Below are 25975 nucleotides of genomic sequence, written 5' to 3'. Positions count from 1 at the left end.
CTGCAAATGAACCTTTAATATAAAAAGCCTTTGGAAAAAACTAATTAAACCACATATTCAAATTGCATGTCACAGTATGAAGGAAGAGACTTATAACCTTTACATGTTTTCTCTCATATAACATGATACAAACTGAATAAAATCCACATCATGTTATATATATTATTAAACATCTTCTTTGATACATGAAATATTGTAAAGAATGTCATCAGTTTCAATTTGTTTACAGGCCATTTTTATTCTACCTTGGGAAAGAAAATAGTCTGAGAAAACTAGCCCATAATTGGAAATACGGGGAATAAATTCCTTACCAAAAATTGTCTTCACCAATATGTATATCTATAAAGGTCTCTAATAACACATATAAAAAGGTTTAAACTCAACTCCTGTAGAAAAATCTGTGACAGATATTTAAAGTTTGGGTACCTGGAAGCTTATCAGTGAAAAATTGAAAATGTTAACCTCTGCAGCGTGAGGGGTCAAACTAGGTGTTATTTGTGATTCTGAATTCATTGCAAACATTTATTTTGCACAAAAAACTCTCCTTGGTGGAAAATGGTCATGTCCACTTTTACACATAAATTCAAATGTAGCTTTATTTGTTTATTTCAATATCTCAAGTACTAGTTACAGAACAAAACTGTCAAAAAACAATACAGCCCAATACCTCAAGAGTCTTGGTTTTCTCCAGACTCTACATCATCACTCTACATCTTGCATGCACTGCCTGTGCAACTTCTGCATGCTGAGACACACTTCTACCATTCTTCTTTCAGCTGCATCACCTGTTGCTGCAGTCCCCATTACAATTACAGCTTGTGAATTGGATGAGCTCATTTAAGAGCCACTGGCTCTAGTGCTGGAACCAAGGAGTGTTTTTTGTGCAAAATAAATGTTTGCCATCAATTCAGAATCCAAAATAACCCAGAGTTTGACCCCTCACAAGCTGCTGAAGGCAGAGGTTAACATTTTCCATTTTTCACCCATAAGGTTCCAGGTACCCGAGCTTTAAATAGCTGTCACAGATTTTCCTACTTAATCTTATTTTTTTTTTTATATGGGTTATTAGAGACCTTTATGAACACATTGGTGAAGAAATCTTTTGAAATAATTTATTCCCAGATTTTCACAATATTCCCTAACTAAAAGAAAAACAACTCATAATGCCACTGTGGGATTGCACAAGTGATTTATTCAGAATATTCCCATGACCATTACAGGACGGCTGTTAAATTAGTGCATGTAACAGGGTTTCAAGGTGATTTAATAAATGGTGTCAGAGATGTATCGACCTCATTCAGAGTGATTAGGTTGCACAAGACAGTGGTAAAAAAGAGAGGGAGAAAACCTCTCCCTGAGGGAAATACAAACACAACCCAGTACCGGTTACCTCTGTAATCAGTGTATGGCCAATCATTTTGAAAAAACGTAGATGTTTTGGTGTAAGACAAAAAGCAAAGTCAGGAACAATGGCTCAGAATAAAATGCAATGTTAAAGAAATGGTCACGGTTTCTCTTGAAACACTGAACCAAATGCAAATTCACTATTTACTCATTTACAAGGTATAAATTCAAATTGTGATGTGTGCTTTAGAGTGCATCATATCATTTCAAAACTCACTTAAGGACCAGTTAACACAAGAATTACAAACAATACATTAAATACCAAACAATAAATTAGGTTCATAAATTAATTAATATAAAACATCATGGAGCAACAGCAGTAATAATTTAAATAAAGAAAACAGAGCTGCTCAACAATCTCACTCTCAACCCCTCTAACAATGGCTATTCAGTTTTATTCCAGTGTTGACATATCTAACTAAACTCGACCGTCCTCTAAACAACATATGAAAAGGCAACAGATGTTTTACAACCTGAATAAAAGGGTGGACACAGTGTTTTCCTACAAGTCAAACACAGAGGAGGTCACCAGTGCATATTATTAACACCCACATTAAAAGTGAGCCGCCTGCCCAGGAACAACGTCAACCCATGTGTGGCGGTTTGGTTTTCTGAGGCCAGATCAGTAACTCGCTGGATGTTCTTTAAAGAAATACCTATGCCAGTTAAATTTCCCAGGTAACTTAATACATTTCCTATTTAAGTAATCTACACGCTTTCCTGTAAACAAGCTTTTTCTCCCTCTCTTACTTCAGATACAAATCAGTCATCAACGCTTTCATGTCACAATTCAAATAATTAACTACAACGCTACTGCTACAATCAAAGACATCTCTTTCATTCTGCGAGCATCCAAAATGAAAATAAAAAAAAATCACACACACGTGAAGTCACTCCTTCATGTCTCATGTTTCACATTATTAGTCCTTATATACAGTCTGCTGACCGGGCCCTCTTTCATCGTGCATTATATGCCTCCTTACGTGGATCCGTCTCACTCGCCTGTCGCCTCCCACGGCGCCCTCTTCCTCTGATTGGCCAGCTCCCAGTGATGACCCAGAGCCTCTTGAATCTAAAAGGTGTAAGCCCCCAGGTCCAGATCCTCTGCTTTTCTCATAAATTAGGATGTTGAGGGTTTCTTCAAAGATTCGAGCTTCAGGAAACTCAACCTGAGATAAAGATGTTCAGGTGTGTTGGTTAGTGGCTCAGAATTCATTTTTTAATATTAACTTTTAATGGTTCAGTACAAATTCTGGTTGTAGGTACTGGCATCTTTAGTAATAAGTTCTATGAACATGTTACAAAGGACAGAGTTGACAGCATCAAAGGGCTGTGAGTGGGATTTGAACCCAGGCCACGTGCTTGGAGGGCGATAGAAACCTACACGTCTTAAAAACAGTAGCTGTGGTTGTCAGGGTTTAAAGTACACATTGGGTCGTGCTTACTTTGGTCTGCTTCTTCTCTGTGGCATAAACAATGGAAGTGCAGCACACTTCAGCGATCTTGCGGCCTTCACCGTAGAAAGACCAGCAGCAGATCTCATCACCGAGCACGTCTTTTACGAACAGGACCCGGCCGTTAAACCGCAGCACGAGTTTGTCAAAGAGTTCAATGTTCTTCAGCAGGTTGTCGTCAGAGTTGCTGATCACAGGGAGAGACGAGGAGGGATTCAGTATTGATCCAAGAGGTTAACGTTGATGGTAAAATGTTTGTTCAGACTCTGAGTGTTACCTGGTGTAAGAGTATTTGTTGTTTCCTCTGTTGTTCTGCAGTTTCACTACTGGCTGTAAAGACAAGATCAGGGATACATCTTTTTATAAATAAATGTTGAAATAAGTATAGTTTTTACATGGTTGACAATTTGAGAGAAAGTATTAAACACTTGATACACAGGAGTTCATTAGACAAAGAGACTGTTATAGCTTTAAAGGTACAGTGCGTAGTATTTAGCTGCATGCATTAGAAACACACTTGGTAGAAATGGTGTAAAGCATTTATAATTATGTTTATAAATGCCTATATAAATTATGTCTTTTATTTCTACACAAGGTGCAAGGCTGTCATCCTGCATCGCTATGTTTGTACTGTAACACAGAGCGGACAAACTAGTAACGTATGTGTTTTTGTATTTAGAGAGTAGACACGTTAAATGCACCGGCTGGAAGATGAAGAAGAAGAGATCTGTTGATGCACAAATACTTTGTGTTGATGGATGTGTTGATGGTGAAGGATCATAGGATTCATGCGTCTCAGGAGCTTCTTGTCCTCAAAGGCAACCATCATTTCACCAACAGGAGGGGTGAGTAAGGGAGCGTTTCAATCTACAATCTGATCACTCTGAATATCCCCATTTCTACACACTGTACCTTTAAAGCAGCAAAAATTGTGGTCAGCAGTCTGTTTGACTGTTATTTACCTTTCTACAAGTGGAAATCATCTTCTGTTCTTCTTTGGCTGATGTGATCATGGGGATGCGACAAACAGTTTCAAAGACGTCTTTCTGTTTCTGTAAGTAAAAAAAAAGAGAGTTAGTTAAAATACATCTTCAGATAATTATTATTTTTATGTTAAATGTGACTGAAGGGAATCAAATAATGCGTCTCAGTTGTCTCTGAACTCAACGGGTGAGCTGGGCTGTGTTTTAACGTGGTAATAATTACAAGCCTAAATAGCGTACAGTGTTTATATGAAAGCTGTCATGCTCTTTTACATCCAACAGAATTGTATCTGGTCTTTACCTGTATTGCATTGAGGCAGTGCTGGACGAGTCCCTGAACCCGGTAGTACTGGGCTTCCTTGAGAACCTCATCCAGTTCTCTGTGGTCCTCTGGAAGTGGTACTGATCCATCTCGCAGGAAGTTCAAAACCAGACTAAAATGCCGGCCAGACCTGTCCAAAACGACCCAACCTGAGACAGGAGGAGTATTCATTTATTTATTGTCCTCTTGGAGACGTTTTGAGAAGTCAGGTAGCTCACAGTGTGTGCAGTGGTCAAGATATCCTAAGTCAGAGTTTCGATTAAGCAGCAGGGTCATTGAAACACACTCTCAGGACTCGCACACAACTTCACATCTGACAGCATTGGAGTATTAAAACTAAACTAGCGTGGATCAATAAAAACAGCTTCCTCTTTCCTCCCAGTGTTTGGGATACACTGTGAAACATTCAGAACAAGCGTGGACACACCTTCCCCATCACGCACATCAAATCAAATCACAACAGTTCATAATAATAAAAACAACATGTGGATACTGACACACAGGGCAGACACTCACCCTCAGAGTCTATTGTAACCTCAGTACTTCCATTGCAGATGCTCTGCAGCAGACTGTCCTCCTTGCTTAATGTCTGGACCGTTGTATAATGCAGCGAGCCGCCCACGTTCAGTTTCACGTACTTGCTCCCCAGCAAACCTCGATTCCTGAGCTCGTCTGTGTCAAGAAAGGCGGGCTGGGAATCAGCAGCAGAATGGGCAGAGTCAGCAGCATGACTGCCAGCCGAGGCCTCAGCAGACATGGGGGTGAAGAGTCTCCTCCTGACTGGAAGGGAAAAAGCCACAGCTCATTATTGCACAAATTAGCATTAATATTCATGGATCCATTAAATGTGAGTAGCCAGTATTCCATCGTGTCATGACTGATAACCGTGCTTGTGTTCTTAAAATATGTTTAAAAGCCTTAAACACGAACGCAGGATACATCACAAGTATTTATTATTTAGAGAAGGACAGGATTATTATAAATGCAAATCAATAGTGGACAACTCTATATATATGCAGCATTACAAAGCCAAACAAACCCAGTTTAGGCTTATGAAAGAAATACAGAAAGTTAATGCTCATATACCATCCTTTACATTGATAATCTAATGTTTAGATTTAATTAAGTAAATAAGTAAGTATTTATAAGATTAGTATTTAGAATAGGTATCTTCTTTCTCATGATTCACAAGAAATTCTGTTTAACAAAGTCCATGTTCCTGCCTTAAATCCGATTCATATGGAGAATTGTCCTTTAATAGAAAATCTTTTTGGTTTGGGAATGGAGGAGAAAAGTAACATTACAAATAACCTGCATCACACTTGATTCATCACAATACATTGGTCTATATATCTGGATCAGATGCACATTGTCTCCCTTTTTACTGGTTTGCCAAAAAGTCTTTCAAGAAACTGCAGCTTCTTTGGAACGCTGCTGCCGGAGTTTTAACACACAAAAAAAAAAAAACTTATCACATAACCTCTCTTCTTAAAACTCTGCACTGGATCCCTGTTTCTTTTAGAATTGATTTTAAAGTTATTTCACTTGTTTTTAAAGCTCTTAACAGCCTTGCTCCTCCATACATGACTGATCTACTGTCATTTTGATTGATTGATTGATTGATTGATTGATTGATTGATTGATTGATTGATTGATTGATTCTTTTAATGACCACACAGCAAAGCTGGTGGAATTTGTTTTCAGTACAGCTGTAGGTTCCAACATTACATTTAACAGTAGACATAGAAACATTATTGTACATGTAGACGTAAACATTTCAAAATACAAAAATACAAGGGCCATGTCTAATCCTTGGTGTTTAGAGTTCAGAGTTAATCAAGTTGATTGCAAGGGGAATAAAACAGTTTTTATGTTCCAGTCTGATCACTGAGGTCCTCAAATGATTGTATTTTAAATGTTCCTTGTGTGTCCCACAAAAAAAGAGAGAGCTTTCTGTTTTTACAGCCCCTAAGCTCTGAAAGTCTCTGCCTCTGGACATCAGAATGGCGAGCTCTCTGGGTGTTTTTAAAAGTAAACTTAAGACTTACCTTTTTAATCTAGCTTTTAATGTAAAGTTATTTATTTTTAGCCCTGGACTGCATTATTATTTTCATTATTATTTTAATCATTGCTTTAATTTTTATTTATCTTACTTAATTATTTATTTATCTATCTATTTCTTGTATTCATGCGATCTTGTTAACTCTACCTTATTATTCACTTTTCTTTCCACTCTTACTTATTTTATTAATTTTACTGTATTGATTTTATCTTATTTTTAAGTATTTCATTTATAATCACGCCTCTTATAATTTTACCATAGCTGTTGTTTTCTGTCTCTGTTATTCTGTGAAGCACTTTGAGCTGCATGTTTTTATGTATGAAAGATGCTATATAAATAAAGTTGAGTTTAGTTGTCTGTAAATGTTGTAGATAGCTGTGATGGCATTTGTATATGTGAATGTATTCGTATATATGAGGGTAAGTACAGTGTGTTGTAATTTGGGTGTGGTTCATGTTTACGTGATGATGTTGTTGTACTCCTGTATGTTGTTTGATGCTGGCTGGGAGAGATCCTGGAATATTTTGATTTACTTGTAATGTATCTGAATAATTCATACATATGATCAAACACGAAAATAAAATAACAATTACTCCATTCATGTTTATTTGTTTCCATAATACTGCAGATTGTGAACCATGACACTGCTTTTGTATATGTCGTCTTTCCTTGAGCTTTAGCCCGTGATATAGTCAAGTTATATCTTCACTGTACAGCCAGTTATCTCCCGATTCAGTGGACACACTCCTTGATAATAAGATAATGCTAACTTATCAGACAAACAAAACAATGCAGTATCAGGTGAGGTTAAAACGGATTGTACTTACCACTCTGAACATCCACTGGAGCTTCAAATATCAACCTAATAAAGCGAACTGTAGATGTCTACGCATGAATCCGTTAAGAGTCGATGGAGGCGAGCCAGCTTGTATGACTTTTAAAACGCAGTGAACGTTTGAGAACTCATTTAAAGCGCTGTCATGAAGCCAAATCACAGAGGCTAACAACAGCTAGCTTGTTTCTCTATACGTCACACTGGAAACGGTTGCCTCTTTTATCTAATTGCGTTTCGTCTTTAGATTTAAAATCTAACCATAAGAATACAAAATGCTGATTTCAAACCAGACACTTCCATTGTTGGACATAAATGTATATTAACTAGTGCTAACAAGAGAAGCTAAACAGGTCACTCGGAAACGAAACCAGCGCATCTTCTTCCGCCTTCTTCTTCTTCTGTGGTTATTTTTTAATTAAAGAGGCAACTTGTGACGTGACGTGACGTACTGCCGCCTACTGGAATTAAGACTCTGCCCTCTAGTGGTCACACTGGGAACTGCAATACAAAACCACCAGAGTAGCATCCATGCAGACACAAGAAATAGTTAACAGGTCGAATATAGTCAGTGGTGGACAGTAACAAAGTAAATTTACTTGAGTACTGTACTTAAGTATCTGCACTTTGCTTGAGTATTTTTTGGGGGGATACTTATTACTTTTACTCCACTACATTCAGAAGACAATTAATGTACTTTTGACTCCACTACATTTCTATCAATGCTCTAGTTAGTCACTACTTTTGCTTTGAAGTCAGCTCATGAATTTCCTTCTCTTTCATGAAATCTGATCCCTAAGACAGTAAAAAGTGTTTGTGTAGTTCTGTTTGTCTCAGTGGTTTAGATATACCTGTATATCGTGCGTCTCCTCGGTTGAACGTGGAGCAAACAAAGCACATTTCAATCAGATCAGGCCATTCATTTAGAGGTGGTAATGATGGCTATAATTCATCACCTGAGCACCCATGGTCATATCTTAGAGGTTTTTGAAATGAAGAATGCTACGTATCGTTTGAAATATTCTCCCTGTTTCCCACTCTGCCCAAACATACAAAAATTCACTGTCCAACCTGAGAAAGCGTGCTGAGCTAAGTAACATTTGTTTAATTCAGGATGAACATTTCAAACTAAGTTGTCTGTGCTTGGAGGAACTTAGTTCCTGATTTTATTCCATGGTATAGTTTTTAGAGATTTCAAGTAATGGTTTCTAAATAAACATAATGTAACAGAGTGTACTCCTGTGTTCTTGATTGCACTTATGTTCTGTACTTTAACTCAAGTAATAATTTGACTTAACAACTTTCACTTGTATTGTATGAGTAATATTTGACCTGGAGGATCTATACTTTGACTTCAGTAATGAAGCTGTGTACTTTGTCCCCCACTGAATATATCTAACAAAGATGGAATCCTTATCTAGATGTATATACCCAGCATACTCTAATGCCATTCCAAAAAAATGATAACATCTATCAACCAAATAAATATCAAATTTATTTGGAGAACAGACCACACTATATGAAGAAAAGTGATATAACTAGAGACATAAAGGATGGTGGCCTAAATGTTATTGACTTTGATTGCCTTAATGGAAACCTAAAAATTAATTGGATAAAATCCTGAATCAATCTCAACAACTCTTTCTGGTACTGTATCCCAAATCATATATTTAATAAAGTTGGAGGCTTGAAGTTTCTGCTGACAGCAAACTACACCATTTATAAATTACCACTTTTACTGTCAGAATTTCACAAACAAATATTGTTGTACTGGGAGATGTTATACGTGTACAACCTTTCACCCCATAACGCCACTCTGTGGAATAGCAGATGTATTTTGAATTGGAAAAATCTCTATTCTATGCAGACTGGCATGAGGGAAACATATGGTCTATAAGTGACGTGATGTATACAGATTGTAATCTTCTGAATTAGGAACAGTTATGTGGCAAGCATAATTTTAACCCCCCACAATCAGATTGTATTAAACTTCACAAAGCACTTCCCCAACAATTTGTTGGGGAAGTGCTTAAGGTCACCAAAGACTAGTTTCACAACTAGTTGAATTGTGATTTTGTCAATTAATATTCAACTTGGAACCACTCTTCTTAAGTTAAGGTCTACTCTTGGAGCCGGTCCACTAACAACATTCAACTAGCATTAAAGTTAAGGAGTCTAATAGTTAGCAGAACAATTCAATTCAATTCAAATTCAATTCAAAAAACTTTATTTGTCCCCGGGGCCAATTTAAGGCACATATGGGCAGCATTGAATACAAAAAAACAGACACTTAAATTATAAGGATTATAAAAAAGAAAGAAAATAGTTATACAAAAAAAAAACAAAAAAAAAACAGACTTGGTAGAAATAAAAAAATATTTTCACAAGTAGGCTATGTTTAAATTTTATACAGTCTATGGTTTAAATTAGTGTATCTCCTACGTATACACCATGGTATACACATCATTTTAGTTTATTTCAAAATAAGATGCACCGACATGTTTCAACAGTAGCCCAGAACGGACAAACTACGAACGTCGCGCGTTTTAGTGAGTGGTTGGAAAACGACGAAGAAGAGGAGAGTGGTTGTTGTGGTTGCTGTACGTGAAAGAATTGTATTGGAAGAAGTTTTGGATCGTGAAAACTTGACAGATGGAGGATCACACTTATCATTCAACACAGGAGCTGGAACCGCCTCCGTCCAAAGAACAAACACACAGAGAAGCCAAACGAAGAAGTGACAGGAGCCGGGCGAAATCCAGAATAAACGTCGGCGATGCTTTTCCTCTGTGGAGGTCCATGAGGGACCATCTGCATGTGAAGTCTGACACACAAGTCGCCTGGTGTCTGTTGAACAGGTAGGAGTACAACCCAGTGTAATATAACGTGTGCATACCTCTGTTTATTCGCTGCATTAGTTACATTAGTTTACTGAAAAGAGGTGTTTATGGTCTCAGTGAAACATTCAAGGAGCTCAGGCTCATGTGGTGGTAGTGTGGTAGGCAGGGGCGTCCCCAGGAATTCTGGGCCCCCTGAAAAGATATCTCAGTGGGCCCCATCACCACAGCCAACCCTACAAAATATAACAATGATGCTATAATACTGGTTTATTTGCATTAAACAAAAATACATGCATACAATTATCCTGTTAACTGACTCAAATCTAAGCTACATATCAATATATATTTTTTTTTTTACAATTTCTCCAAATGTAACTGCACAATATTGACCTTCAGACTGTCCACCTCTTTAAACAAGACTATTTGAAGCCAAGAGCCAAACATTTAGATTTAAAATTTAACATTTATGTTTATATTTAACACTTAGATTTAACATTTAGATTTAACATTTAGATTTAGATATTACATTTAACATTTAGATTTAACAACCAACATTTAGATTTAAAATTTAACATTTATGTTTATATTTAACATTTTGATTTATATTAAACATTTAGATTTAAAATTTACAATTTGTTTTATATTTAACATTTAGATTTTAAATGTAACATTTATGTTTATATTTAACATTTATGTTGATATTTAACATTTAGATTTAGACATTACATTTAACATTTAGATTTTAACATTTAGACTTAACATTTAGATTTAACAATCAACATTTAGATTTATCATTTAGATTTAACAATCAGCATTTAGATTTAAAATGTAATGTTTATGTTTACATTTAACATTTAGATTTATATTTAACATTTAGATTTAAAATTTAACATTTATGTTTATATTTAACATTTAGATTTAGATGTAACATTTATATGCAACATTTAGATTTAGATTTAGATTTAACATTTAGATTTAACATTTAACGTTTAGATTAAGATATAGCACTTGGATTTAACAGTGAATGTAACTTCATTATATTTTTCCCAACAAAATTAACTGTGAAGAAGTTCACAAATATTGCTCTCAATGTGATAAAGAAAAGTGTCTTTTAAAATTCACACCGTTTTTATGACGTTTTGGAGCTGAATGTGAAGGAGTGTGCACAGGATTACAAACGGCGCCCAGTAAACGTGAGCTGAAGGAACAGAGATGCACATTTTCTACATTCAGTGTTTTGTATAAAAGTGATTATTCATTTATATCTGCACCTGATGTTGCCAGTATGATATATAATTGATCCTGAGAGAACGAAATCTGTTTATTTACAGTTTCAAAAAGCTGAACAAAGAAAATGCCAGAAGAAACAGCATATACACTGTGGAACCTGGAGAGAACTACCCACTGCTGCAAACAAAGAGTTTCTATCAGAGACTCAGTGTTGGAGCAAAAATGCCTCAAGGGAGGAAACTTCAGCCGAAGAACCCCACATGGTTCAGTTTGATTCCCCCCATACCCGTACCTGTCATGTTACAAATGATGCAAACTCAAGTCAGTAGAGGTAAGTGGTAGACATTTTTTTTTGTCTTGGTAGCACACTTACCCTTCTTGATTAAACAGCAATATTTTCAAACTATATAACTCCAAAAAGTTTGAAATAGTGTATTGACTTTATGTGCAATGTCTCTTAATTTAACAGACCCAGTTCTCTACACAGCTGCTGGACCACCCACAGTCCCTGGAGAAGATGAAGAACAGCAGTGACTGTGATAACAAAGATAAAATAAGCTGCTAAGATTTTTGTCTGTTGTGAAAATAAAAAGTATTTGTATTAAAATCATCACTTTCTCTTCTTGTTGTTTTGTTACATTCTCATTTTGTGGTAAAAAGTAGTAAATTACAGCTTATATAACCTGAAGTGTATAACCTAAAGTAGGTACTCATCATTTCCAAGTGTCACGACTTTCAGTGCTTTTCTGTTGTTTTTTACACATATATGGTTACAGCTTAAAGGACACAGCTGTCTCCAAAAGTGAAATATAAGGTTATAGACATTTACTTCACGTCATCTCTGAAACTTATTTGACCTTGTTGATTTTAAAACTACACAAAAAGTGTATAAAGCAAGGACAGATCTGCTGCAAGGATGTATACAAAAAATGTTATTTGTAAAAGAAAGGGGTTTTTAACTTAAGAGGGGAATTGGATTCAAAGATTTGGAGTGTTTGGACCATGCGCAACTAAGTTTTAGTTTTTCAATCTGTGGAAGAGACTCAATATGGAGCTGCAGCAATGCCAGAACAATCCAGTTTAAGATGAGGTAAAAATAAATGATTTTCATGAGGTTCAGGGAGTATGAGGGGCATTGATAATCACGAGGGGTTTGCTTTGAATGTGTAAATATAGAGATAAGCTATGAAGTTTTGTTTTGTTGGAATGCATTCATAAAATAGAAAAAAGATGGTGAATAAGGGGTAGAATCAAAATCATTTTTACTTCTTCCTACTCTTTTTCACACAAGTAAATTAAAATGTTTTAATGCTTAGCGTTGGAATTGATTGATATCGATTTTTTTATTTATTTTTTATGTGTATGTTTTTCTAATATCATTATAATTATTATCATTGTCTTTATTATTATTATAATAACTATCATTATGATTATCATTTTTCTTTTTTAATTTTTAGAATGACTATTTTATTATTAGTATTCTAACTGTTATTATTATTATTATTAATAATAATGATAATAATATAACAATAATAATAATAATAATTATCATTATTATCATGTTTAGTTTAGAAAAATGTAATGTCCCTAAAGATGCAACTTGTGGTATGGCACTGCTTAAAAAAACACAACAACATGAAAGGCACATCAAACTCACACAACAAAAAATGATCCAAACAGCCCGTAGTAGTTGTCTCTCCCAATAAAAACCACCACAGACACAACATAATATTCAAAGTAGTAGTTCTTGCTCTCTCAGCCCAATGTGGTCAACAATCATATAGCAACAACCATAATTTAACACGAATTATTCAATTGAGTTATTGCCATGGGGATGAATGACCTTTTAGCACTATTTGTTCTTATCTTTGGGTATCTATACCTCCGACCAGAAGGGAGTAATTGAAACTCCACTGAGAGTGGGTGTAATGAGTCCATGCAGACTTTGTCTGCCTTCACAGCCAGCCTGCTCAGGTACAGTTGCTGCAGGTCAGCTTGCTGCTCCCCCGTAATTTCCCCACATACTGTATCTTAACAGAGACTAGACTACTGTAATGGGGTCTTTACAGGACTCCCTAAAAAGTCCATCAGACGGCTACAGCTCATACAGAATGCTGCTGCTCAAGTCTTAACAAGGACCAAAAAAGTAGACCACATCACTCCAGTTCTTAGATCTCTACACTGGCTTCCTGTCAGTCAGAGAATAGACTTTAAAATCCTGCTGATGGTTTATAAAGCACTGAATGGTTTGAGCCCAAAAAACATTGCTGATCTGCTATTACTTTATGAACCACCTCGACCTCTGAGGTCATCAGGTACTGGTCTGCTTTCAGTCCCAAGAGTCAGAACGAAACATGGTGAAGCAGCGTTTAGTCATTATGCACCACATATCTGGAACACACTCCCTGAAAGCTGTAGGTCTGCTCCAACTCTCACCTCTTTTAAATCAAAGATTAAGACTTTTTTATTTGCCACCGCCTTCATATCTTAGCTTATTTTAACTCACTTTAAATTCAAATTTTAATGTAATTTTTAATATATTTCTAATTTTCATTTTCATTTTCTGTTTAATTATATTTGTCATTTTAATTGTGTTCTTTTATGCTTGTCTGAATGTCTCCAATGTTTTTAATGTTTTAATGTAAAGCACATTGAGTTGCCCTCTTGTATGAAATGCGCTATACAAATAAAGCTGCCTTGCCTTGCCTTGCCTTAACAATCTTTGGCAATTTGTTTTTTTGTGTAATTTTAGCATTACCATACCAGCATAGGCTACAATAAAAAAGGATGCTTTCAATAAAAGATGTGTAAAATAGAGTTAAAATTGTGTTGTCAACATTAAAATATCTCAATTTCCTCAGAAAATACACACGTTGTTGTCTTTTTTAAAAAACAGCATCCACATGAGTCCCAGGAGAGTTTGTGATCTAAAATGGGACCAAGATACTTGTAGTCCGTCACTACCTCAATCTCCTCTCCTCTGAGCCTCGATGAGGCAGGGGGCGGAGCCTCACATCTGAAATCAATGATCAGCTCTTTGGTATTGGATGTATTCAGAGTAAATTGTGAGGCTTCACACTAATTTACAAAGTCATTATTATTATTAGCATTTGTTTTATTATTATCGTAATAGTTATTATGATCATTATTATTATAATTATTATCAACATCATTCTAATTATTATTTTACATGTTTGAAATAAAGACATCAAATCAAATCAAACCCATTACTGTACTGTCGTAGCGTGATGTTCTTACCTTCGGTATACATGCAAATATATTATAACCTTGTGATTCGAAAAAAAAAAATACCCTGCAGATTGAACACCATTCAACAGAGACTTTATTTCCAGTTCAGCAATTAGTTTACTGCCTTCAAAAGAGTGTATTCATATATGAAGCAAAGAAATGCTACTGATGATAAGAGAAGAATTAATTCTACAAAGCAACAGTCTCCAGGATCCTTCATTTGGCACAGTGAATGAAACTACATTCACTGTTCAAACAATCAGTTATAAATAAATACAGAATGCATCACAGCAAGCAGCCAAATTTGTAATTTTCATCAACATAGTGCATACAACATCAAATCTGATAACAATGATAACTGTCAATAACAATAATGGTAATGGCGAGATTGAGCAGAAGCAATATAATTTACAATCAGTGCATGCTTTAAGCATAATGACATTCATGACCTCACCTTGTCCTACATGTAATGTGACACTGGGTGGCGATGCACTCCGGAAACAGCGAAGAATAAAATAAACACTGCCTTTGTAAACAGTATTGCAACAACAGATGAAACACTTAAGACATTAAATTATTTAACATTATATTTTGGCACTGAATTTTCATTACATACATATAATGAAAATATATAACCTCCCCACACCTTGTAGAAGTGTATATATGAGGTTTATATATAATTTAGCATATATATCAACCTCAATCAATATTAAGTCAGATATTTACATTCAATTTGTGTATGTGTGTGTAAGTGTGTGCATGTGTGTATTTGTGTTACACAGAGAGAAAGACAAAGTGATGAAGAGAATGAGCGCGGATCATGATTAAAAAGAAATGATTCTTTCCCCGTACGGTTTCATTTTATAAAATGCAACACGAGCAAATCTAAACATGAAAGGAAAACATTCAGTGTGTGCCGTGTGGTCATGATTGTAACTTCAGAGAGTTACCAATTAAGTATTGCCAAGTTCTGTGATGTTTTGGCCTTAGAATAATTTAACGTAATAAATAAATCCAGAGCTCTTCACCCTCTTCTCCTCATCTGCTCCTCCCACCCTGTTCAGGTTTTCTTTGTTTGAATTTGTTACCCCTCTTAAGGCACCAGTCCTAATGACACAGAGTTGGACCGTGAAGTAGGACCCACATTTGGCAGACCATCACATCAGTGCAACAAATTAGAATAATACACTGCCATGGTTCATAAGTAAAGATAAAACCATGGTAAAAAAAGAAAACAGATAAACATGGATGATTCAAGGGGAGTGAGGCCTTATGATACTAAGAAATTTGTTTTCCAAAAGGTTTTGATCTTTCTGTGGTTTTTAATTCTCACCGAGATGTACAATCCTTTAAATGGACACTTCATACTCCCGTGTATCCTGTGGAAAAATGAAATGAAATTTACTTCGTAAAATATACTAGATACAGAAAAAAACATGAAAACAGTCCAAAGCACACATGAATGAAAGATAAAACCGGTTTATTTGCTTCACACTCACCCCTGCCTCATAAAGAGGGTTGTTAAAATCAGACTCCACTGTGATGGGACTGTAGGAGTGTGTGTGAGAGAGAGATTTCCAGAAGAGTGGCTTCCACTCTAGCCTACAAATGCTGCGAGAGAAGAAATCAAATAACAGATAACACAGTGAGCACATCAGGGAGTCAAAGCAGTGTGAAAACAAAAGGAAGCGTAAGGTTAGTGTCAGTTCTTACTTTGTGTAGTACATGTAAATCCCTCCAATCAGGAGGATGACCAGGATTATTGGCAAGATGATTGCCAAAGCGATGTTCTCACTCAGGATCTGATGGGACGGCTCGAATGACTGGGAGACTGTGGGATGAAAAAAATGTCAAGACGAAAGACAGAAAAAGGTGCATTGATCTGAAATGTTTTCTATCTTGTGTTTATGACATAACAACCTTTAACCCTCCTGTTATGTTGCAGGTCAAATTGACCCTTTTTAAAGTCTATTTTAGGCAATATATGCCTTCCAAAACAGCTAAATGCAGCAAAAAAATCTGGGCAGCATGTGACAGAAGATGTGTCATGTTAATTTATCAACATCACTTCATCAAAAAAAATAATAATCTCAAAGTAAAATAAAATGAACAAAAATCTATGTCATGTAAAACTATTGCATTTATATCAAGGGCTTTCCAATGTACATTAAAAAAAGTTTTAACTTTAATTTTAATGAAAAACCAGTGAGTTATCCTCATCGAACCATGATCTGTGAGAATTAAAGAACACCAATGGACTAAATCTTGATTTAAATGGTTAGTAATGGGGTTAAAAAAATAGAATAAGAAAAATGTGTACTGGGATTTTTTGGGGTTCTGACACTTTTGGACAATTGAATATGCCCTGGGTCAAATAGACCCTGGAACATCATTGCTGTTCCAGAGAAACAAACATAACAGGAGGGTTAAAAAGCGACACTTTTGCTCTCTGATTGTTTCTGTTTAACCACAATTTTGTCTCTATGGGCTTGTTCTATAAAACTCTAGATTTTTGCACCAATCAGCACTCACATATTACAATATATAACTGAACATGCTTGTCTAACATTGTAAAATATCAAAATTTCTGTCATTTTCAGCATGAAATTCATAGTATATTCCGTGAAGTGCATTAAAATGTTTGTTGTGTTCCAGTGTACGAAAATGTTAAATAATACGCTTCCTCTTGTAGCTGCATTGATCTCAGCATTGTTCGTTAAACCACCACAAGATGGTGCAAAAGTTAAGAACTGAATCCTGCACATGACTTTAGACAATTCCAAATAAAAGAAGAGAAAAAAAAAATCACCTAATTTGTGATCGTCCAGAAGCTCCTCATACGCCACTGTGTACAACATAAAACAGACAAAGAGTGTCACTATGCTGATCTATGAGTGACAGCAAATAAACCTGGATAATCAACAGTAGGGAAAGCGGCTAAAGTTAAAAACACACATTTCATTCTTGTTCTATTCCTCAGTTGGAAACAGTGAAATAATATTCAAGAATATGAAGGAAATGGTGGCTTTTACCTTTGCAGAATGGCGGCGGGCTGTTCCACTGAGAGGGGTGACCAGGAACACAGCTGATAATGACCTCTCCGATAAGCTCGTAGCCCTCATAACAGAAGAAACGCAGAGTTTCTCCAGCCTGGTAGCTGTGCTTGTACAAAGTCTGGTAACCGTTGTCGGGAACTCCAGGGTTCGGGCACGGGTCGTATTTTACTGTTAAGAGGAAAACAGAAAATCAGCGTCGAAAATTCGCTTTGCTTTCTTTATAAACACAAACAGGCAGACAAATGCAGCAGAAAGGACTTACAGACACACTTTGGGCTGCGGTCGCTCCATTTGGGGGTACCAGTGTCCCGCCCGTGGCAGGAGATCTGACTTGGACCTTCCAGTTGGTAACCCTGATTACAAGAGAAACGAACAACCGTCCCAACTGCGAAACCTGCTTCAGGGCGCACCGAGCGAGCTCCGTTCACTACCTCACCTGGATCAGGACACTGCTGGACTGAAGGGGAAAAAGTGGGACAAACATGCTCCATCAAAGTGATTCAGGGTTGCAACAAGATGAGGCTAAAAGCTTAAGTTGCATTTGGACCAAGAGTTTTGGGGTCTTTCAGCCCCAAGAACTACTTTACCCTGAACTAAAAGGTTGCTGTGCCCCCATTGTTGTCTGCGTTTCGACAGCGGGCTGACGTCCCGGGTAGATTGTGCAAATCAGGCCAGTGACGTATGGAGATAAAAATATATATTAAATAATATTTTGAAATCTTAATAAAAAACTAAACAAGTTTGCATTCCCAGGAACTCCATCTGTGTTTCAACAACTGTGTAAACTCCACAAACACCGCTACATTCAACCGAAAGTCCCAGGACCTTACTACCCCCCGAGCAGGGGCTTTTCAGGGGGGAGATTATCTACCCCTGAACTAAATTTAGACCCTGGTTCCTCCGGTCGAAACGCACATAGTTCCGGGGTAAAGTTCCAGCAGTCGAAAAATGCCCTTACACACTGCTCCTTTAAAAAAAACGGATTATAATACTAAAGCCAACAGCAAAGTGGCCTTCCTTTCTCTATTTTTTTGGGGTACTTTGTGTCATGATGAGATAGAGAAAGCAAGAGGATGTGAAGAAACAAGGGACAGAGAGAAATGTGGAGCATGGTGCAACAAAGGTCCCGAGCCAAGTGGGTTTATTGTCAGCTTTTTAAACCACAGGGGCGTCCTCGTCTTTGTCAGCTCAGCATCAAAATGAAAACAGCTAAAAACCCTAAGGTATAAAAAAAACCCACCTACAAGCACATTTTATGCTCACCAAAGCACGTTTATATCTGTTTTTTGTCATTTATACAAATAAAAATATGCTTTGATTCTGTCCTCTTTTATCCCCACAGCTCATTTGAATTCCCTCATACTGCAGGTATCGCTCAGGCCTCTCCTCACTGCTCACACCTGGCACGAAACGCTGCAGCTACATTCATACGCAGACGTGAAAACAGAGCGCCTGTTTCACCAATACTTCTTTCCCACAATAAACACATTATTGTTGCTCCAGACCCAAGATTGTAAAGTAGACACAGGAGACTCTGTTTGTACATAGTGAATAGTGATAGTGAGTCTCCTAGAGGCTTTAATGAGGAGTTTTCTTTCTCCTCTTTCTTGTTACATTTGTATTTTGGAGATCAATATTTGGATGGTGCAGTAGAGAGGATGTCAGGTTGTTTTAAGTGGTTTCTGTCTACTTTACGATTGTGGGTCTGGAGCAGCAATAATGTGTTTATTGTGGCAACAAAGTAAGATGATAATTAGGTTTGGCCCTATAAGATATTTCTTGGTTATATGTTTTTGTTTTATAAGCAACTGTTTTTACTTTGTTACTTTGACTATTTCTTTAACTATCTTACTTTCTTCTTAGTGCAGTTTACAGTGACCTTTTCTTTGGTTTGGATGCACTTGGAAATATCAGGGATGGACTATGTATTATGAACAAGTGGCAACCTCCAGCCGCAAGAATAGAAGCCAATGCAGAAGTGTTAAAAACTGCAGTTTCTAAAGTGTCCGCTTGAGGCTGGCTCCTGAAGTACCAGATACCACATAGACACAAATTCGAAAAAGCCGACCTTTACAGCAGAAATAAACATGTTTACAGCCTGGTACAAAAGACAAGTGTAGTCTGGATAGCTTTTCATAATACTTCATTTCGAAGCTATTAAGATTACGAGTTTTCCATTATGAGAGGCACAGCTGGTTTTATTTTCAGGCGGGAACACTGTTGACATATCACATATACACATTGTTCTTGGCTTGCTGTTTACTCAGTGATGAGTTGCAATCTTGTATCATTATGTAACACTGCGCTTTTTGTAATTTGCCAACTCGCGTCAATAGCTTATAAATTGGACGCACCCACCTAGTTGGTGAGATGCTGATGAAGGCTTAGGGCTGAAATGCGTCCGTTTCTTTAAGCTGTGTTGTAGCATACTCTCGAACAAAATGACCGAGTCCGGTCCGATGGTCTGAGGCTCTGCTTTACTTGATAAAATACACAAATTTTAAACACTTCGCGATGTACATCATACAATCTCGGCTACGTGATGGTCTCCATAAACACCAAGTCAATACTTCGCACATCTTGGTCCATTTTCGGCAATGTTCTGGTCCATTGACAACATTAATATTTCTTGAGAGCATCCTGTGGCTCCCTTCCCAGCTTCACACACACACACACACACACACACACACACACACACACACACACACACACACACACACACACACACACACACACACACACACACACACACAAACACACACACACACACACACACACAAACAGAAAAAGGTTCCCCATAATGTCCAACAAGATATTTATCTTTTTGCAACACATGTTATGTTCCATTATGGTGAACTACTGGGAAGTTCTAACATTTCTAACTCTCATAACCTCATGCAGTTACACAATGGCAACAGCTCCATAATGTCTGAGTGTCTCAGCTTGTGGCCTTAAATGGATCTGATCCCAACAATATGTTGATTCTCCCAATAGCTGCTGTCCATTTATCTGGCGTTAAAAATGTGAAACTTTATTGCGAGTGCTAAAATGTTTCAATTATATTTTCCACTTTGGGTCAGCACTGAGTATTTTTGAGTATTTTTGAGTGAGCACGCCAATTCTCTTTTTTTCACTATCACTTAAGCAGCATCCCGTTTGATACAGAACTCCTCAATATTCCAGTTGAAGTCTAGCCCTGTCTTACGTTACACACCTTCGATCCTCTTACACTACAGACATTCCTCATAGATCCTCAGATCCTGGTCTGGTAGCCTTCCCATTGTATAAGTGAGATACAGGGACACAGCCTCCTGAAGCTTCACCTTGACTCTGGAATATTCTACCCCAAAGTCACCAACTTTATTTTAACCTGGTTTAAAATAGTCACACCTTCAAGGTTCCACTCTAAACAAATTATGAAGTTACTCTGTACAAATTCAGTCCTTAATCAAAGTTTCTCTCTGGAGAAAAGATCTCTAAAGCCTCACCTTTCACACATGTAGGTGGACTGCTGCTCCAGGATAGATCCCACTGGCAGGTGATGATGTCAGAGCCGCTGATGTCATACCCTGGCTGGCACTGATAGGTCAGCACGCTGCCTCTCACCGGGGAGGAGTGGGACGAGCTGATCCAGCCAAACTCAATCTGAGGGAGGGTCGGGCAGGTGTCGTTCGGCTCGACCTCTGCACCACACAGAAAGTAATTAAAAAAGGTTTCTTCTTCAGTGGTGGCAGACTTCATACGGAGGACTTAACATACAACACTGACGGCATGCTAATAACTTTCAAGCTTTTTACTGCCAGTTCAGGAGGATTTCACTTACCGCGATAATGAATGAGGAATCCCTGACTCAGGATGAAACTGGAATCATCAGGGTCACTCTGAAACTGAATGGTGACCTCTGACCCCCCAGACACAATCTGGAAACGCTCTCTGGACCCCAGGAATTGTCCAATCACATGCGACATGAGATCCCGTCCGTCGAAAACAGTCAGCACATCAGTGTTGCGGATATTCAAACTTAAAGAAGAAAGAGAGTTGAGGTTTTATTTCAAAGAGACTCTGTTTCCAAGAGGAACAGTCCTCCCACATGTTGAGTTTTGTTAGTCAGTGCGGAAAGAAAAGCATGAGAAACAGAGGAATGGAAAGCTGCAACATAACACCTTTTCCTCTCTTAAATCTGTGTCTCTGATTTTATTCTAGATCCTAAACTTGTAATATGATATAGGATGAGAGGAGGCTTAAAGCAGTGAATATGTGCTGCACGCGTAAGATGATGAGAACATGCTGATTTAACTGATGTTTGTTTATCAAAGATATTTGGAAATTGAATAAGTGGGGGACCTCTTACAGTAGTGAAAAAATCACACAGTAAACACATCCACTGAACAACATTTCTGTGTTTCTGTGCCATCAAAACCCTCTCTTCCATCTCCTTCCAATGCCTGTCCTCTAATACAATATAATTATATGTAAAGCAAAGCCTTGGCATGGTAGAGGCTATTTTTCTGACAGAATGAGGAGATTATCCGACACATTTAGCATCAACCTGCTGCATTACATTTTGTACTGGAACACAGGGATGTTGCAAGCAATGAACAGCTTACAAATACAGAATAATAGACAGCGCTATGCAGAACCCGTGTGCAAGACTTGTCAGACATTTTTCTGTCTGTGGTTGGCGTGACAAACAATGCAACATGTTGTTAAATGTAGTACTGGAACTGATCCTCCCAGACTCCAGTGGCAACAACTATTACTATCCGTCTCATCATAATCATCTCTTTCTCTCTCTTCATCTCCTCTATCCCTCTTTCCAGCTCCAACTCAGTCCGACATGAGTCTAGTTCTGCTTGAGGTTTCTGCCTGTTAAAGGAAGATTGTTCTTGCTGCTGTAACTTGCTAAATACTGCAAAGTGCTCTGCTCATGTTGGATTAAGATGAGATCAGACTGAGTCTTATCCTGTCTTACAGTGGCATGTCCAGAGGGCTGGCCAAGGGTGGCACTGGCACCACTTGAAATCCAATTGGCCACCCCAGGGGCCACCACAAAATCCTAAACTATGATTGGCTGTTTGCCTTGTCAGAGGTGGGGATTCTGTTAAAATCTATAATTTGGGATTTTACTTTTATTTTTATTTAACCTTTATTTAACCAGATGAAAGACCCATTGAGATCAAGACCTCTTTCGCAAGGGTGACCTGGCCAAGAGAGGCAGCAACATACGTCATAGTAAACAAAACAGACAGATAACGACAACAAACATTAAAATATAAAATACAAGCAATTTGATAAAATAAAGTGCAGAAGTTATTTTACAGTTACAATTTAAGAACACAGGCACTGCTCGAAGGATTTCCGTTGTCGTTTTCTTAAGATAGAGCGGAAAGCTTCCAATGAAACAAATGCTGACAGTTTCAGTTCAGATTGGAGGGCATTCCAAGCAGAGGGGGCAGAGAAACTGAATGCTTTTTTTCCCTGGATGAGTTAAAAGGCTGAAAGTAGATTTCTTTATTAGTGCCCTCAAATGTGACTTTTAAAAAACATCTTTTGTAAGAACTTAAAGAATTAAGCTTACAAGATTTAAACCACTTTGTCATGTTTTTTTTTTTTTAAGTTGACATATTCCGCTCTTTTCATCAAAATATATTGGTCTAAGAGGTCCCCAAAACATGTCTTTAAAGTTTATGTTCAAAAAAAACCTTTGAGATCAGATTTTGGCATGCCTGAAACATCCTCTTTTTCAGCCCTGCTAGGAACACTCCGTTTTCTCTCTGACCCCCTCAGGAAGTGGATGTAGCCTCGGCTCTCCAGCACGTTGATGTAATGTTTACATGTTGGCTGAATATACACGGCTGCTCACAGACCCGCGTTACTTCAACCCTCTGAATCTAAACCAGAATCTGATCCTGACGGAGAGGTGCCTATAGCAGGACCTTTCTGAACCATTGGTCACAGATTTAGTGTTTCTTGTTGTTTTATTTGTCAGTATGTCGACGTGTGTCTTGGTACACAGCTACGAACATGTAGCTATGTGGCTATGCTAACTAGCGCTAGCACTTTTCCATGAAAAATAAAAATCGTCCACTAGATCTTCAAATCTGCAGACGTGGGGAGTAAAACCGACCTTTGTGTTTATTAAGACAGCCTACAACTAGCATGCCTCCCTCCTAAGCTCCTTGTTAGCACACATGTGTGCAGGTAATGAAAAAACGGAGGAGGAGTTGAGTTGTATTTTATACAGTCTATGGGCTGAACAAGCTCCGAGCTCTGACTTCCGATAAAGACCGGATATTGTTGTGACGTAACAAAGACATGGAAATCTCAAACGGCTCGTTTTAGCCCTTTCAGCACACATTTACAGAAAGGTGGAGAAATCAAAACAGGGGCAGAATGGATTTTTTTCATTTTGGGGGGGTTTGTAGACCTTCCAGGGACACATATTTCAGGTAGAGAACCATTAAAAAGTTGATTTTGCATGATATGCCACCTTTAAGTCAAAAGGAATATAACAACTGTTTAATACTTTAATGGAAGTAGGTAGTGAAGACAGAAAGGGTAAATGTTATTTATTTGTAAATGCACTGGCCTACCTATGTGAAAGCCTCAGTTGGGCCACCCTGGTCAAAAAGGTCTGGACACACCCCTGTTGTCTTGGTGTCGGGTCTTTGTTAATAATTTAACAGAGTATGATCTGGAATGGCTATGTTTGTAAAAAAATCTTGAGATAAGGTTTGTTGTGATTTGGCGCGACATAAATAACAGTACGTACAGTAAGTATATGATCACCATCCTCTGATCTGTGACACCATTTATTCCCAGTAAGACTTTGAATCCAGAAAATAAAACATTAGATGCATGTTTGATGATCATGTCTCTATTTTTGCAGAGGTTTTCTAGCTCTGGTGTTTGTCTTTGTTTTACATCACTTAAAAAGCATCATGGTTTGCTTCTTTTTTTTTACTGCTAAACTCTTAAATTAACAATACTCACATCTGGACATCAAGCTCAATGCGTTTCTCCTCATTGCCGTGGATCTGCCAAACACAGTCCAGGCCCTTGGAGTAGCTCTGTGGCCAATCAGGAGACAGGATGGTACCCGAGGGTTCAGTCAGCTCTCCTCCACACAGAGCTTAAAAAAAACAGGAGAGAGGAGAGACAGTGAGCTGTGGACTACCACTGGGAGACAATGATAAAAGGGGGTGATGAAATAAAACCAGAGATCAGGAAAAGAAGAATAAGTGGAGGAAAATTAATTATTGATGGAGGGAGAGAAATAAATAGAGACATAAAATGATCAAGGGGGACTGATGGGGATGTCAGACTGTGCTGGGAAAAGAGAGATTTACTCCTTAGTAAATATCATCATCAGCAACAGCTGCATTAAAAAATAATGTGTTACATATATGCATGTTTCTGTGACGTATTTTAAAACTAAAGCACTCTTACTTTTAGCCTGCCTGCCATCTGTTATTCTGCAGCTCTGCAGCAGACCAATAACATAAGATTATTCATTAAATTACGTAAAGAGTGATTACTTTTAGGAGGTTACTTTAATGTGAGAACAGAAGCTGCCAAAACATCTGAGCAGCTTTTACAGACTGTCAGAGGGGTGAAGACAACTGTAGGATGCAGACTGCAGTGTTTGGAGCAAGGAGCATTTGAGTGCTTTTAGAGATTTACTGTAAAAGGCTGCGCCTCTTAAAACGAAAGCATGAGGCCACATTTACAAACAACCCTGTTTTTGGAAAATCAGATCTAAAGCTCCTAAACTTAATCATCACAAATATTACTGTAAACATTCTATGTCGTTTTCTCTGTCTGTCCGGCGTCTTTATGTCAATTTTGTCATCATGCAATCTCACCAATACAAACAATTAAATAAAACAAAATTATTTCATAGAACTGAACCAAGCAGCTACTCCAGTGTTGAAAAGTGAAGCCGATAAGGAAGTGCAAAACGATGCAGTTCCTCTAATGTCCACTTGAGACTGTCTCCAAGAGCAGAATCAAACATGTTTACAACCTGCTACAAAACATTTTTAGATATCTATAGGAGGGGTAATATTTACTGATCAGTTTTGATTGTATTAAGGCCAAGCCCCCAATTAGGCATAATAATCAGGGGCGTGGCTGTTTCAGGTGGCTAGATTATGACCTCAACTCCCCTTCCTTGCCAGTTTCTACACAAGGCATCCTTGTGAACACTATAAGCGCATCATCTGTTGAATATATCTAAAAAAATGCAAAGGGTTTAGGAAAAGCAGATTTCCGCATCTGGGTCTGAAAAGAAGAAAGCCATTTTGCTGTGAAATTAACATTACTAATCAAAGACACAAGCTGTGCCACCCAGCTGCTTCATGTTGTAAGCAGATGACAGTTTCCTGTCAAAAAGAAAAAGACCTCCACCATGGATGCAATGGAGATAACCACAAAAACTCTGGCCTCTTGTGTTCGGGGTCCTTCTCTATACTTTACTCTGTATGAGCTTACAATGCTTTCTTAAGAACAGAAATACCACACGACATATATCTTTCCAGCTT

The 25975-nt window shown here is 37.6% G+C and overlaps 2 protein-coding genes across 3 annotated transcripts in view; both read right to left on the bottom strand.

Annotated features, from left to right (window-relative positions):
- Positions 1-1172: 1172 nt before the first annotated feature.
- kctd13 (potassium channel tetramerization domain containing 13) lies at positions 1173-7474 on the bottom strand. The gene is made up of 7 exons (XM_034711992.1): positions 7053-7474; positions 4680-4943; positions 4143-4312; positions 3821-3910; positions 3136-3188; positions 2850-3045; positions 1173-2573 (listed from the first exon to the last, which is right to left on the bottom strand). Exons 2-7 carry the CDS (start codon positions 4918-4920, stop codon positions 2325-2327), a joined length of 999 nt encoding a protein of 332 aa, XP_034567883.1. The 5' UTR covers positions 4921-4943; positions 7053-7474; the 3' UTR covers positions 1173-2324.
- Positions 7475-14453: 6979 nt separating this feature from the next.
- Positions 14454-25975, bottom strand: part of sez6l2 (seizure related 6 homolog (mouse)-like 2) — a 25177-nt gene continuing 13655 nt past the window's right edge. For both annotated transcript variants that reach the window (XM_034711972.1, XM_034711973.1), the window contains exons 11-19: positions 24426-24564; positions 21256-21452; positions 20921-21115; positions 17695-17889; positions 17409-17600; positions 17186-17221; positions 16090-16207; positions 15876-15987; positions 14454-15755 (exon numbers count right to left, since the gene is read on the bottom strand). In XM_034711972.1, coding sequence (XP_034567863.1) covers positions 15726-15755; positions 15876-15987; positions 16090-16207; positions 17186-17221; positions 17409-17600; positions 17695-17889; positions 20921-21115; positions 21256-21452; positions 24426-24564 — 1214 coding nt within the window. In that variant the 3' untranslated portion in view covers positions 14454-15725. The remainder of the gene's footprint in view (positions 15756-15875; positions 15988-16089; positions 16208-17185; positions 17222-17408; positions 17601-17694; positions 17890-20920; positions 21116-21255; positions 21453-24425; positions 24565-25975) is intronic.

Source organism: Notolabrus celidotus, chromosome 20 (assembly GCF_009762535.1).
Source record: "Notolabrus celidotus isolate fNotCel1 chromosome 20, fNotCel1.pri, whole genome shotgun sequence".
NCBI lineage: Eukaryota > Metazoa > Chordata > Actinopteri > Labriformes > Labridae > Notolabrus > Notolabrus celidotus.
Note: the sequence above shows the minus strand (reverse complement) of the source record. Positions and strands in the feature narration are given on the sequence as shown.

Coding starts and splice junctions, on each gene's coding strand:
- kctd13 (XM_034711992.1), bottom strand. CDS start 4,920: ATGTCTGCTGAGGCCTCGGCTGGCAGTCATGCTGCTGACTCTGCCCAT. Junction 3,189..3,820: donor TGATTTCCACTTGTAGAAAG/GTAAATAACAGT, acceptor TTGTCTTTACAG/CCAGTAGTGAAACTGCAGAA. Junction 3,046..3,135: donor AACAAATACTCTTACACCAG/GTAACACTCAGA, acceptor CCCTGTGATCAG/CAACTCTGACGACAACCTGC.